At 46.7% G+C, this 15,784-nt stretch overlaps 1 protein-coding gene across 3 annotated transcripts in view; it reads left to right on the top strand.

Annotated features, from left to right (window-relative positions):
- The window catches only part of LOC119161600 (uncharacterized), a 197,565-nt gene that overhangs the window by 15,243 nt on the left and 166,538 nt on the right, over positions 1-15,784 (top strand). For all 3 annotated transcript variants that reach the window (XM_075878922.1, XM_075878920.1, XM_075878921.1), the window contains one exon: positions 1,957-2,118. In XM_075878922.1, coding sequence (XP_075735037.1) covers positions 1,957-2,118 — 162 coding nt within the window. The remainder of the gene's footprint in view (positions 1-1,956; positions 2,119-15,784) is intronic.

The raw sequence follows: 15,784 nt of genomic DNA, 5'->3' as shown, positions 1-15,784 counted from the left end.
CAAAAGCGATTCATCGAAGTAATACTATGCCGTCTGCGGATAGGTCATACTCACCTCACCCACAACTTCTTGTTGCGCAGAGAAAATCAACCAGAATGCGAACATTGCAAGGAACCTCTGACTATCAATCATATTTTAATAACATGCCCAGTCTTTGAAAAAAGAAGACAGGCTTATTTGAAACAATTTTTACAGAACGCAAACACCTTTCCACCCAATGTTAATACTATCAGAAAATGCAATCATCCCCATAGAGGACGTTCTCCGGTTTCTAGAGGCCGCAGGCGTGTTAAACAAACTGTAAACAGAAATCTGTTTTTCATCTCATATTTTAACCCTATTATCATAATCACCCAGTGTCTGGCGCATCATAGCCATTGCTGCTTTTGCGCCATAAAACCCAACGTAACTAACTGTGAAATGAAACCCGAACAGCAGCAAGCCTTCGTGATGGTATAGTGCACACCGTCCAATTATCACCATGGACAGGCGCGTGCATCTTCTTTGGCAGCTCTGCACATATATGCGTGCCTCTCTATGGTGATGAGTTGACAGCGTGCACTATACTTTCGCGAAGGCTTGCCACTGTTCGGATTTCATTTGATGCCGATAGTACATGGTAGCCATGTAAGTTTCGGATGATCACCATGACTGTGATTTAGTTCTTTCTTATGCAACATTTTCATGCCACTCTGGTCATCATGACACTGCTGGATTTTCACTGTTCCTTCTGCTGTATGCACAAGATCTGGCATTACCTCTGCGAATTATGCTGCCTTCGTCGGACACCACCCCAGCAATACTATGAATAGCATTGCTAGGGTGGTGCACAACATCCCTCATGAACCTTTAATTTCACATGTGTTATATACATGTGCACATATAAATGCATGCACAAACATGTGTAAAAGTTAATTGAAACCCTTTCCTAAAATCCTCCTTTCATGGGGGGCAGGGCTGGGGAAGGAGGGAAGAGCTATGACCCTCCCCCCACAATGGCTATGCCTCATCTGCTATAGTGAGTAGATGCATGATTTAATTGCACATGCTGATACCTGCCATCGTGCCTATACTTGTGTCTGTGATGGTTCTGCAACAATACTAGCAACATTGTTTCTTTGCTCAACACCACAACTACTTTTTCCCCTTGCACTCTTGGGCTTCTGTGGTCTCCTTGGCACCACAGCTGTCAGAAGGATTTTGTCTTGGAGGGTGCAAACTACTGTTGCATCAAAGAAAAAAAAAAAGGGAGGTAGGAGGCACCCACCCCTGCCAATGCTCAGGCTTGGCACCATGTGGGGCTTTCCAAAAAGCTCCTTGCCTAGTACATCGGAACATTCCATGTGTTGTGGCAAAGGGCTCCTGCCCCTACGAAATTTCCAGTCTTTCCCAGACTGGTCAAATTTCCCCAGTTTGCCCTAAAAATCACTTGTTATGTATATACTACGCTATTTCTCCTAGCACTTCTTCTCTGAGAAAAAGGTCACATGGCCTTCTGTCTTAATGTTCAGCTATTTTCATGGCAGGTGGCCAATTCTCATTTTGCAGGTATGATCACTATCTATTGAGCATTTTAATTTGCTATGTCCAATGCCCGTAAGAGGCCTTTTAAGTAGTAATTTCATGGGATACGTCATTATCATGAGTAAGCTTAAGAGGAAGCTTGGAATTTTTATTAAAAAATGCAAAATTATAGACCATTGCATTGTTTTGTATCTCTGATAAATTTGTGAAATCTGCTGCACTTGTTATTCATGTGCCTGATCCTGTGATGACTTCTCTCTGCGCAAATTTGAAGTGTTTCTGCATCACTGGAGGTTTTCTTTTAACAACGAGAACCTTCGAGCATTGAGACACTGCTGAGGAGTATGAAATTCTGACTGGATCATGCCTTTTTATCAGTCTGTTGGAAGTAAAAAAAAATGTGTCTATAACTTTTTTTTTTTTTGATTTCAGGCTATCTCCAAGATCACAGGACCTGTGGCAACCATTGGTGTTGTTGGAAAGTTTCATTCTGGAAAATCTTTTTTGATGAACCAACTTATGGGCAAGACTAAAGGATTTGGCATTGGCCCCTCTGTACGGCCCGAAACAATGGGCATCTGGATGTGGGGAGAGGTTCAGTTTCTTTCACTGTTACTCTTTGGAAGATTTTTTTCACTGTTTGCATCGTTACTGTTAAGATACCCTAGTTTTATACAGGAATATAGTATGCATTTTTTTTGTAAGGTTATACTTTGTCACCATTAAAGGAAATTTAGTGCGCCAATCCTGTTGTATCTCACAACCTCAAAGTTGAACGGAGTCAGCGGTGAGCGTGCGGTAGGGTAAATGGGTCATCTTGGTTTCAGCTTTTTATCTCAGAAACTGTTCTGCTTTTTATTCTCAAATTTTGCATAGTCAGGAAGAAAGTGTGGCCTTTACTTCATGTAATTTTTACCCTGTAGCTGGGAAGTTCGAAGACCAATGTTGAAGGGAGAAAGTTGGTGACCTTTGCCTCCGACAACCAACTTTTCTTGCTGAATGATGGCAGTCCAACGTTCCTACATGGTTCAAGGTATAGCAGCTGCCTTGACCTGGCCTTTGTCTCACGAGGCCTCGTCAGGCATGCTGAGTGGTTTCCAGATATAGAAACGCATGGAAGTGACCACATTCCCACTTACGTCAAAATCGAAGGATTGTGCCATGCTAAGATACGCGATAGTGTTCAGAGAATGGACTGGTTGAAATTCCAGTCTCGCATGGAAGAGCAATGTGAAGCAAACATATCCCTCGACATAAAGGAGATAATTAAAAGCACAATACACGATACTACGTGTACCCTCACCTGCTCTCCCAAAGTAACGGAATTTGACATCGAGCTAGAATGACTTCGAGCAATCCGACGGCGTGCTGAACGAAGATACTGACGCACTGGGGCATTAGAAGACTTATGGACTGCTCGACGATACAAAAGAAGATTCAGCGCCGGATAAATAAACTCGAGTCACAACGTTGGACTGCTTTTTGTGAGTCACTTGACCCACGAAAACCTTTATCCCAAATTGGAAGACTGTGCGAGGTCTCCGCACAGAACCCACTCAGTGGTCACCATTCAGGGCTCTCGCACTTTCTGAACAGAGACGCGGCATTGACGTGGCAGAAAACTTCTGTTCCAGAGTATCTGGGCCATTCGCAGTGCCTAATAGCCTGTTGCCCTCGACTAACTGTCCACAAACACTGAATTCCCGCATGGATATGCCTTTTTCCATCGTGGAGCTCAGAGCAGCACTAGCTTTGTGTGGACGCACGTCGGCACCAGGGTTCGATAGAATTTCTTATAGGGCCTTGTGTCATCTGGGTGAACGCGCGAAAATCCTCCTTTTGGAGTTGTACAACAAATCCTGGCAAGATGGAACGCTCCCGACAAGCTAGAAGACAAGTCGCCTAGTTTTACTTCTGAAGCCAGGCAAGTCACCGTTGGAGCTCTCATCTTATCGTCTGATCGCATTGGCCAGTTGTGTAGGCAAAGTTATGGAGAAGATGATCCTGGGACGCCTGGAGTGGTTCTTGGAGGGTAACATCATCTACCCAGATGCCATGGCAGGATTTCGGCGTGGTCAAGCATTGATTGACAACGTAGTCGACCTGGTCACCTATATCCAACACGAGAAAGGCCGTAAGCGGCTCTGCGCATCTTTGTTCCTAGACATCAAAGGGGCGTATGACAATGTTACGCATGAAGGTGTTCTCACCGCTCTCGAAGATATAGGAGTAGGTGGTCGGATGTATCACTGGATACGTAGTTATTTGTCAATGCGATCCTTCTTTGTGAGCACTGAAGACGGTCCAACCTCTCCACATTACAGCCACTGTGGCGTTCCCCAGGGTGGCGTACTCAGCCCTGTGCTGTTCAATCTTACGTTAATTGCTCTCACTGAGCATCTGCCAAGCACGGTCAGGCTATCAATGTACGTTGATGATATTTGCGTTTGGGCATCGGCTGTAACACGCATGTAGTTACGAGGGAGAATTTAAAAAGCTGCCACTGAAACATTACGCTACCTCCGAAATCGAGGCTTGGAAATTTCTTCCGAGAAATGCGCCCTCGTAGCTTTTACACGAAAGCCTATGGATAAGTACACTATAAGCATCAATGGTCAAACTGTACCATACGTTCGATGGCGCAAGTTTTTGGGCGTCATAAATGACAGGAATCTATCATGGAGCGATCACGTTTCGTACATGAAGAAACGGTTAATGGACATCTATAATATACTGAAGTTCTTTGCAGGGACGACTTGTGGAATGTCTCCCAGTACAATGCTACAGCTGTACAGAGTACTTTTTCTTGGTTTCCTGCGGTACAGTTTACCGGCATTGACCAATGCAAGCAAAACAAGCCTTCGAACGCTACAGAGTGTTCAGTCCCAGGCACTCCGGATTTGCCTTGGCTTTCCTTGTAGTGCGTCGACAATGGCAACTATAGCTATCACCGGTGACTACCTCATCACGACACATATCGACGTTGAGGCACTCAGGACACATATAAGGCATATTGCTCGGACATCCTGCCACCACCTAGCCTCTTTACCAGCAGACAGACCACGTTCATCATTTCGCCAAACGGTCACCACATATCGCGATTCTATGCCAACATGCTTCACACCCGCCGCCAGGCCTTCAACTCCTCTCTGGTGCCTGAGTCAGGCTAACATCAGGCTAACTATACCTTGCATCCAGAAAAAAGCAGATATGTCGTCACCTGCTCTTAGACAGCTTGCTCTGCTCTTGTTATACGAGACGTATCAAGGCTGTATACACATATACACCGACGGCTCTGTTTTACAGAAGAGTTCAACGGCATCATTTGTTAGACCGATAAAAGACACGACAAGAAAATTCAAGACCTCCCACTTTACATCAACGGAAGCAGAGCTCACAGCTCTTCGTGCCGCATTGCGATTCATCAGCGATCAAAAGCCACAAAAATGGACAATTTTCAGTGACTCAAAGGCGGCACTGCAATCCCTTCTATCACCTTTACGCCACGGCCCATACGAACAGCTCGTATTTGAGATTGCAGAAAAGACTCACCAATTCATTGAGAAAGGTCATGAAATAGCCTTTCAGTGGCTTCCAAGTCATTGTGGAATAAATGGCAATGAACGGGCCAATCGAGCTGCCCGTTCTGCCCATACTGAAAGCGATGAAATATCGATTCCGTTTTCCAGAACTGACGCTGCACGGAAACTCCGCATGCTTGCTTGCAAGCGCACCACGTCACAATGGAACGAGTCGCATTTCATCCATGCACGGTTAGGTACTTTAGACCCAACTCTCAGTCTTCGAATTCCTCCGTAATTACGCCGACGAGACGCTACTATGCTGTGCAGATTATGGTTGGGCGTCGCATTTACCAATGCGTACGCGTTCCGCATAGGAATAGCTGACAGTGCTGCATGCGACCATTGTGGCAGTGATGAAACGACTTGGTACATTCTGTGTGAATGCCCACAATACTGCTCGCAGAGACAGTCACTCTGCAAGGCACTAGATGAACTGGACAACCAGCCTCTTTCGGAAGAAAGAATCCTACACTGCCGACAGGACTTTATGTTGCAGAAGAAGGCTGTGAAGGTGCTCCTGCGCTTCTTGCGTTCAACTGGCCTGTCCAAACGACTGTGACCTGAACTCCATGAATGTGTGTGCATGTGGTCTTTTTTAAATTTATTTTATATCTCTCTATATCTACTTTCCGAGCCTTTTCCCCACCCCTGTACAGGGTAGCAAACCAGTTCGTCTAGGTTAACCTCCCTGTCTCTTCCTTTTATTTATTTCTCTCTCTCTCTACCCTGTAGCTTTTTTTACTTTTTTTGTACCAGAGTACAAACTTTTTAAGACCGTTGGTGTATAATGGTCTACTGTTTCTCATAAACAAATAACAGTATGTCTGTGAAGTCTTGCATTCTAATTTCATATGTTAGTGGCATTAGTCTCTAACTAAAACCAGGGGCTTGCGCATTTACCCTGCTAAGAAAAAAAATATTGCCCTCATTTGTCATGTGTTATCATATTGACTTTCCAATTGATTTTTTTTTTAAATTTGTGGCTTGCAGATTTTTAAAGGTTTTATGTTCAGTCTCTTTGAAAGGGATTAAGGTATAATTTGAAAAATTTTGAGCACGATCAGTCAGAGAAGTTTCTAGAAAAGATACACAAGTTTTAAAAATTTTCAAAAACTAATCATGAGAAAAGTAGTCTTCAAGATCCCAAAAGATGAAGCCGTGCTGTTTTTATACCGCTCAAGCAGTCAGATCACCACAGCCACAGCTAAAATAGTTTAAGTGCCTCCCAGTAGACTTGTAAAACATTGTGGTGCATGATGGCCAGGCTCTTGTAAATCCATTTGGGACTTGCCGCAAACCACATGCCAACAGCCAGTTGTAAATTTGCTCTTGTGATAAATGCTGCCCATACCAGGAAAGCACAAATTAAATTATGGCTGTCGTGCATGGAGCGTTTGGAAGCGATGACTCATTCGAAGTGTTAGAACTTCGCTTATGCGTGTGTGCCAGTTAACGATGCAGAATATTCACGGGCAGGCAGCATTTCCTGCCGGGTGAAGCCGGTCGTTTCTAATTGTGTGCAGCGCATCACTAACTTGGTTGGCATAGTTATTACCGGGGCGCTTGCTGTACCATACTGTCGCTTTTGTCATAAAAGTGCTTGATGCCTACTCCGTTTCTGACAGTACACGAACGCGGCGCTGATGATCTACTTTCGTTAGTAAAGCGGTGTTGCACAAAGAGGCAGCGTGAACTGCGGCACGGCACTTTTGTCTTTTTGCTTATTGAAAGTATGTAGTGTCCTTACAACTGAGCCAGAAAACATGCACTACCGGTCACTTCACTGAAGGTGCTTATCGTGAAGAAATGCCACTATTAAGTTATACTGGGGGGTTTCCTGCGTTGCCGCAATTTCATCTATGTGCAATTCCGGTGCTTATTATCGGTACATCGCCGACGCACTGTGCTGTAATAGTGGCGCCTTACGTTTTTCGGTCTGCTTCTCCCTTTAACACTAGAGCGTTGCGGCGAAGCTGACTTTTGGATATTGCTGTGGTGCACGGGGCAAGAATACTTTAGGCGAGCGAACGCCGGGACTATCCGCTGCCCGATGATGTTCTGCTTTTCAAGGAGCCTGAGAGATGGCGCTACAAACTTTGCCCTGGCTCCCCCCTCCCTCTCGGTGTAGGAAAGCCGTGTACGCAGGAAATTAGCGGCGTTCATTTATTGTCACTACAACAACTTCGCCGCACTGTCAACCTCCTCCCTTATCACCCCCTCTTTCCTGGCATCACTTTATGTGTGTGGCATGGTTATTATCATGGGATAACCCGATTTTCTCAGGTTTGGAAACCATCGCTCTTGTGCCGTATGTGCTTTTTGGAATTTGCCAGCAGACCACCACGGTCCTCAGTCTGGCGAGCCATCTATCGACATGACGCAAACGAGAACATAATTGGTCCCTCCCTGCCAAGCGCTTGCTTTACGGCGTTCGCTCACCTAAAATATTCTTGCACCATGCTGGGGTGGCAAAAAAGCACCGATTCAAGTCCATGAAATCGTAGATGTAGCAGAAGTGGAGCTTTAAGTAATGCTATTTTGGACCTGAAACATGAGTGGACAGTCAAAAAAGCTGGACACTGAAGAGTTTTGGCCTCCGAAATAGCATTCTTGTACGTTGTTGTGTATGGGCCTTGCGACTGTGCCACGAAAGCATCTGAATTTTTAAGTGTGGCTGAAAACTTTGGCTTTTGAAACATTGCCACGCCTGTATTTGCAAATAACTACGTTGCTGGAATGCGCATTGCTGGGTGCACACCGAGGCGGCTACTAGACGTCACCAAAGCTCTCCACACGTGCCGCCGTGGTCTAGTGGCTGAGGTACGCGGCTGCTGACCAGCAGTTCACGGGATTGAATTCTGGCTGCAGTGGATGCATTTTCAATGGAGGCAAAAATGCTGTAGGCTTATGTGCTCAGATTTGGGTGCACGTTAAAGAACCCCAGGTGGTCGAAATTTCCGGAGTCCTCCACTACGGCGTCTTTCATAATCGTATGGTGGTTTTGGGACGTTAAACCCCACATATCAAATGATCAATCTCTTCATGCGTGCTGCAGCAACCAAAGTCAACCAAGCGAACTTTGTAATTCACTAGTTCAGGAAACTTTCTGCATAGTGGCCATGCATCAAATACAGCGACTCTTCTTGTGCTTGGGGTGGTGCTTAAGGGCATGGCTTACTTTTGGACTGATACGGTAACTGCCCTTTATCCAGACACGTTCACTCTCAAACGGTTATTCAAAAGATTTAAAACGTCCTACACAGTTTTTGATGGTCCGATAGACTGCTGTAAAAGAAGCATTACTGAGCCACATGTGTTTTAGTCTATTGCTATTGATAAAACACAGTTGTCATCACAGACGTTTGTGATCTTTTTTTTTCGAATTTACAAACTAATCTGTGATAGTTGTCACCTTTAGTCATTTGATAAGAAGGTGTTATGGTTCCATCTTTCATCATTAACCTTCTCTACTATGTCAGGTTAGACGTGGGTGACATAATTCTGCCCTTTTATTACTTAGCGTGCAGAAAATTGTGCTTTTATTGATTGTCTGTCATGAATGCTGTGTCTTAAAATTGCTTCTAGTAACACGTGCTTTAAAAGCCAGTTTTGCTGCTCCAAAACAGCCTAAGCCTGTAGCATCCCTTAACTCGCTGGATATTGGCTTTAGGCAAGAAATGAAGTTTGCAAAGTTCAAGAACATCTCCGAAAACCCTCATTGCATTATTTACGATAAAAGTCTCGCATATACCGTTCTTTCGAAGCTGGAAACAAGGGTACATTCGCATGCCACAAACATGCTGCTTTCATCTGTGGTTTGCGCAAACAGAATCGGCTGCAGCGCCAACTCGCCGGATCCATTGCGTCGGTTGACCAATAAGTTGGTGGTAGTTTCCTGGCTTGCGCTGCCTTTGTTTCACGGTCACGGGTGCTAATTGGCTGGTGCATTGGTGATATATATATGTGTATATGTATATATATATATGTGACGCTATATGCGGGAGACGTGGCCTGGCTCATACGCCATGTTTATTCGCAAGCACTTCTTCTTCATCGGCTTCTACCATGCCTTCATACGTCACATGATTCCCCCTCCCCCCGAAAGAATGCGCGAGTTACAATCAACAAAACAACAAAAAGCATAAAGTGAAGAATGTCAAAATGCGCGGTAGTTCGATTTCAGGAGGGAGTTGCTTAAATCGCACAAAAGCTTCACAGTATATGGCAGCAGTCCGGTCATATCTAGGGTAGCTCTGGTGGACGAGGCTGGCTGTTGTGCCCTGGATAGCACAACCCTGCCCTGCACATCTCCACTGATGATGACACTACTTGAGGTCTTGTTAAGAACGAACAAGGCTTGAAATCTGTGTAGCATTGGATTGACGGATGTCTTTGGCATCGGATCCAGCGCCGTCGTGGCAATAGATGCTTTGCTTCTAGTCGGCGCGCGTGAGAACCGAGGATGATGGGACGATGTCTTTTTTTCTCCGTTGTATACGTAGTAGCTTCATGTCTCTTTCGTAACTTTCTGTGGCGTTCTCTCAGTTTGTTAAATCGCCGACATGGCTTTGAAAACTGGTGCAGAAAATTTTGTCGACGTTGCTTTCTGCGAAGATGGCTTAGGCATCGACTTTGTCCTTGCTTCTTTAATTGATGTTGTCTCTGATGACCTTTCAATCACAAGTGTGCTCGTGAGGAGGTTTCACTTGATCGTTGTTCTTGTTCGAGTAGCCGTTGCAGTTCTTGGAGTTCGTGGAGTTGCCTTTGTCGAAATTGCTCGTCTTCTTGTGAAAGTTCGTCAGATGGGCCTCTTTCAGGAACATGAGTCTGCTTTTCTTTAGATGGTGATGTGGTCAGTAGATTGTCGGTAGTCGACACTGTACTGCTAGGCTTGTCTTGCGATGAAAGCAGTGTGACAGGCTGATGAGAAAGCTCCCAAAATGGTTGTAAGTCATTCTTGATTGTAAATGCTTCTGTCAGTTGACAATGCGCCGGCGTTGGTGGATTCGAAATTCCTGCAGTGCTTTGACTCACATGTGTGTTATCACTTGACGATGAGAGCACAACAGACATGGCTTCAGGTGGTTCTGATGGCGTATGTTTTTCTTTTTGCAGCGTAGTTAGGCTGACTATGTCTGTCGAACGGCCTTGGTCCGGAGCGTCAGTGTAGGGGCTGGTATTGTGAGGATTCATTAGCTCGTCACGCGTAAATTCCGTCGCACGCTCGAAACCGTGTGGGCCTTGTGTGTGACACGAAGCATCAAGGGATTCGGGTGGTTCAGTAAAATGTGAAGTGTTGTGGTGCAGTGAACACGTTGAAAATGCCGATTTCATTGTTCTTGGTAAAGCCGGCTTTAGGTTTAGTCTTTTGCCGAAATGGTCTAAATTCCTTTCGGTATACGGAGGCTTTACCTTGTCTGTTGCGACGTGCAAGTTACCAGTCGGTGTTCGAATGCGTGACGTTTTTTCGGAAGAGTCATATGATGGTACAATGGTGGTATATTTTCTCTGAGGTCTCGTTTGGAAAATAGGCTTACTGCGGGAAGACTTCGCGTAACTCTGATGGGCGAGTTGAAAAGCTTTCCGCTGATGAAGTATGGACACGTCTTCATCGTATTCCTTGAAACGACTGATCATTTCTTGTTTGATCTTTTTTCAAGACTCATCGTTCTCGAAGATGTGGGTGTGGTAAAACTTGAATGTCTCACCTGAGATGTAGTCAGTGAAGTTTATGATCATCTCCCGTTCTGACCAGGATGCAGCGGTGGCGTGGAGCTCGAAAAGGTTGAACCAGTCCTGTACGGGTTCGTCGTCCGCAGATCCGGTGTACTTGGCGATGTCAAGGTCGTCTGATGGGGCTGTCATGATGCTGGTCTTGGTGTAGAGTTGGGATGTACTTTTGTGCTCCACGTTCGGTCACGGCGTCTTGCTGAGACGTTCGAAGATGGCTGGTTGATGAAGTGGCCGCCAGGTCTTCATCCTGTCGACTCGTGTGACGCTATATGCGGGAGACGTGGCCTGGCTCATACGCCATGTTTATTTGCAAGCACTTCTTCTTCGGCTTCTACCATGTCTTGATACGTCACACACACACACATATATATATATATATATATATAGAAGCTGTTACGGATTAGATGGGTTTATTTACACTCAAAATGCCAGCGCTCAACCGCCACTGCCAAATCACCATCGCTCGAGAGCGTCCTACCTGTTCTTCTTTCACGCTCTTTCAGTCCGCGTTACATTTTCCTCTGGGCAAGACAAAGCTCACCGAGTGAGTTAAAGCGATCAATTGTTGTAGGGCTTCAATCGGGCAATGTGCACAATTTGCGTCTTACGCGAACGCCGGTTCTGAGCTGTCACTTTCGCAACAACCTAACTGATGTCACTCAGGCACTGAGTAATGACGAATGGTCCTGCCTACTTGGAAAGAAGCTTCTGGCAAAGTCCCTTCTTTTGAACGGGCGTCCACAGCCAGACGAAATCACCCGTAGCGAAAGTCACAGGCGGGTGTTTTGCGTCGTATCCGTCTTTCGCGCAAGCGTAGGCAAAAAGAGTTCAGAGCTGAGCAAGTCGACGAGCTTCTGTGGCGTGACTTTGGAGTTTTCGTTTGAAAAACGAAGCATGGTGTCAAGGAAACTTTGGGGATGACGAGCATAAAGAAGAAAGAAAGGCGTATAACCTGTGACCTCGTGTTTCGCGATATTAAAGGCGTATGCAACAAAAAGTAATATGGCATCCCAGTTCTTGAGATCCGCTGCGACATACATTCAAAGCATGTTGATGATGGTACGATTGGTGCCCTCAGTGAGGTCGTTTGTCTGAGGGTGGTATGGCGTGGAATGCCGATACTGGCAGCCACAAAGCCGTAGCAACTCTTCGACAACGTCAGCGGTAAACTGCCGTCCGCGATTACTTATCACCAGACAAGGGGCCCCGTGACGGAGTATGATCGAGTGCAGAAGAAACCGTGACACATCATATGATGTGGCTGAAGCAACCCCCATTGTTTCAGTATACCGCGTCAGGTAGTCTACGCACACAATAATCCAGCGGCGGCCGGTGGTAGGCTTGGGGAAAGGGTCCAGTAAATCTATGCTGACTTTTTCTAATAGTGATGTCGGTGGCTTAACCGGCTGCAGTGGGCCGGTCAATGGCGTGGTAGGTCGTTTGTGGCTTTGGCAGACATCACAACTTGCGACGTAGTGCTTGGTGGTCTTCCAGAGTCGAGGCCAGTAAAAACGTTTGATACGGTGAAGCGTTCAGGCAAATCCAAGGTGCTCAGACGTGATGTCATCGTGCATGGCTTGGAATACCGCAAGACGCAGCCATTCTGGCACGACGAGGAGTAGTGTGGAACCATGGCTGGAGTAATTCTTGCGATATAGTAGGGCGTCATGAATCACGAATGGCGTGGCGCATTTAGAGCTTCAAGCCACATATATCATTGTTTTCAGCAAAGGGTCACGCTTTTGCTCGGGATGGAAGACGTCCAAATTTTGGGAAGTTGGATGAGATTGCAGCCAGGTAGTTATCGAAATCATCATCAGCAGCATCCACAGTCGGAGATGGAAGACGAGATAAGCAGTCGGCATCTGCGTGACATCGGCCGCTCTTGTGGGTCACAGAAAAATATTCTTGAATCTGTAAGGCCCAACAAGCCAACCGGCCAGCTGGGTCACCTAGTCCGACAAGCCGACGAAGAGAATGGTGATCTGTGACTATCTTGAATTGCCGGCCGTACAAATAAGGTCTGAGCTTTTGCACGGCGAAAACAACCACAAGGCATTCCAGTTCAGTGACCGTATAATTTCTCTCCGCCTTAGTCAAAGTACGACTTGCATACGCCACGACGTGCTGGCGGCTGTCATGATACTGAACTAGCACGGCACCAACATCGATACCACTAGCATCTGTATGCAGTTCCATGAGTGCCTTTGGGTCGAAATGGGGCAAGAGGGGCGCGGAAGTAAGCAAATACTTCAGCTGCTCGTAAGCAGCCTCACACTCGACGGTCCATCGGAATGGGGCGTTTTTGCGGAGCAACTCTGTCAGAGGATGAGCTAGCTGGGTGAAGTCTTTGATAAACCGGTGAAAATAAGAACACAGGCCCACGAAGCTACGAATATCCTTCACAGAAGTTGGTTGCTTGAAGTCTGGGACAGTACTGATTTTTTGCCGGTCTGGCTGTATACCATCTTTGTCGACTAGATATCTGAGCACAAGGGTTTGACGCTCACCAAAACGACACTTCTTTGCATTTTAAACGAGGCCAGCTTGTTTGACGCAATCTAAAAGAGTGCTAAGCCCATGTTTGTGCTCGTGGAATGTCTTGCCAAAAATAATTACATCATCGAGATAACACGTACATATTTTCCAGTAGAGACAGCGAAGGATGGAGTCCATGAATCGCTCGAAGGTACCTGGGGCATTACATAAGCCAAACGGCATAACTTTAAATTCAAATAACCCATCAGGTGTGACAAAAGCAGTCTTCTCTCTGTCAGACAAATGCATTGGTATTTGCCAGTATCCAGACCTCAGGTCGACGAACGAAAAGTACGCGGCCGAGTGCAGACAACCAACAGCATCATCGATGCGTGGTAGCGGATACACGTCTTTCTTTGTGACGGTCTTGAGAAGGCGGTAGTCCACACAAAATCGCCAAGAGTTGTCTTTCTTTTTTACCAATATAACAGGAGCTGCCCAGGGACTGCTTGACTCTTGAATAAAGCCTTTTTTGCAGCATGTCGTTGACCTGATCGGCGATCACTTGCCTCTCTGACGAGGATACGCGATAGGGTTTCTGGCGTATCGGTGTAGCATCTCCCGTGTTGATGCGGTGGTGCATACGGGATTCGGGCAACATGGAACAACCCTTGTCTTGAGCGAAATCAGACTCCCGCGTAGCATGTAAGCACCTCCTCGAGGACATGCCGCTCGGAAGAAGGCAACGACTTATTAATCATGCGTTTCATCTTGGCTGAGTAGTTGGGCGCAGTCTGACTGATGGCTGGAGACTCTGAGACCATTCTGACGTCAACTGTGGCCTGCTCCTCAAATGTTTCCAGTTTGAATCCAGCTGGTAGAACAGGCTGTCAGGCTGCATTGAGCGCCCACAAACAAGCATGTTCGTCGATGGCTGTAAGGACAGACCGTGGGACCAGCACATTCTTCTTGATGGCGTTTGTATGATCAGGCTCGACAAGTCCAGTGCAGGGTCCTGAGCTCACGTGAGACGAGCATATGGGAACAAACACTGCTGTCCGACCAAGGATCGTCGCATCTTCAGACAACGAAAACGCATCGATGGGCAGAGTCGGAAAATCGTCAACCATGTCAGCGGGCAACGTACTTTGTAGAAGAATCTCATCAGTTTCGTAGTCAAGCGTATCACCGCATTCATGAAGGAGGTCTATCTCTAAAATGACGTCATGTGTTGCGCGAGCCAGTGCAGTGAATTCAACTCAAAAATTTTGTCCACCAATCGTGAGTTCAACTGAGCAAATACCAATAGGGCATAACGCTTCGCCTCCAACTCCACAAAAAGTTTCTTTACGATTCCACGCGAATGTAACTTTGTGACCCAAGAGACGATGCTTGAAATGAAGTCTCGTAACCGAAATAGCAGCACCAGTGTCTACAAGAGCAAGAGTATCTACACCGTCTATACACACACACACTTTGTTCATCAACATCACAGCAGGAGGAATTGGCGAAACTGACCGTCCCGCGACCGCACCTCCATCGGTCACACCAGCTAGTTTCCCAGCTGATACGGGGAAGGTGATCGACGATGCGAAGGCGGCATCAGGCTTCGCTTGGAGGCGGGAGACTTGCTGCGAAATTCGTTAGGCCATTGCTGTCAGGGACGGTGGTCGGCCGGGTGAGAGGTCCAGGTTTTGTGCATACGAGGCGGGTATGTAGAAAAACGGGGCGGCACAGGCGTTTCATGCAGATGAGCCGGGTACGTGGAAAAATGTGGCGGCACAAGCAGCCGGCTGGGACAGAGGCGCGAAATATGCCCTGGGAGACTGCATGTGTAGCAAACGGGGACTTGTCGGCTTACATTAGCAGGAGCAGAGGTGGCAGAAGTACGTGGAGATGGGTCGTGCTCCGCAGGAATCTTTCGTGATGACGCATAGTAGTCTTCTGGTAGAGGCCTGCTTGACGACGGTCGGAGGTCTGCAGCGGCACCTCGAGATAATGACATCAGGTGGTGGCCGTGACCCGTCAGGGATAACGGAAGCCGCGGGGTGAAATCTGAAGTTTCTGTGCGCAGTCTGTTTTTGACGGGGCGCTCTCGCATCCAGTAGGGACGTGGTTAGGGGCACGCGGCAAACGAATATTGGTGGTGAGTGTCACCTGCTTGAAGCCGTACGAGCTGTTCTCAAACTATGCGACTTACGAGGAAGGGAATGTCTTCGTAGGCGGCGGCGTCCATACTTGCAACAGTGGGAACATTGTCCAAGCGCCCGAACTTGGGTAAAATTCTCCAGGTCTTCAACACCTCAAAAGCGCGACACTGCTGCCTGAAAATAGGAGTGTTCAAGTTTTCTTTCGTTATCAAAAAATTGTACACGTCCTCGGCGATGCCTTTTAACAAATGACCGACTTTGTCTTCGTCAGACATATTTGCGTTGACAATCCCGCAAAGCTTCAATACTTCTTCA

This window comes from Rhipicephalus microplus, chromosome X, assembly GCF_043290135.1.
Source record: "Rhipicephalus microplus isolate Deutch F79 chromosome X, USDA_Rmic, whole genome shotgun sequence".
In the NCBI taxonomy this organism is placed as follows: domain Eukaryota; kingdom Metazoa; phylum Arthropoda; class Arachnida; order Ixodida; family Ixodidae; genus Rhipicephalus; species Rhipicephalus microplus.
The sequence above is the reverse complement of the archived record's forward strand: the minus strand, read 5'-3'. Positions and strand labels throughout refer to the sequence as shown.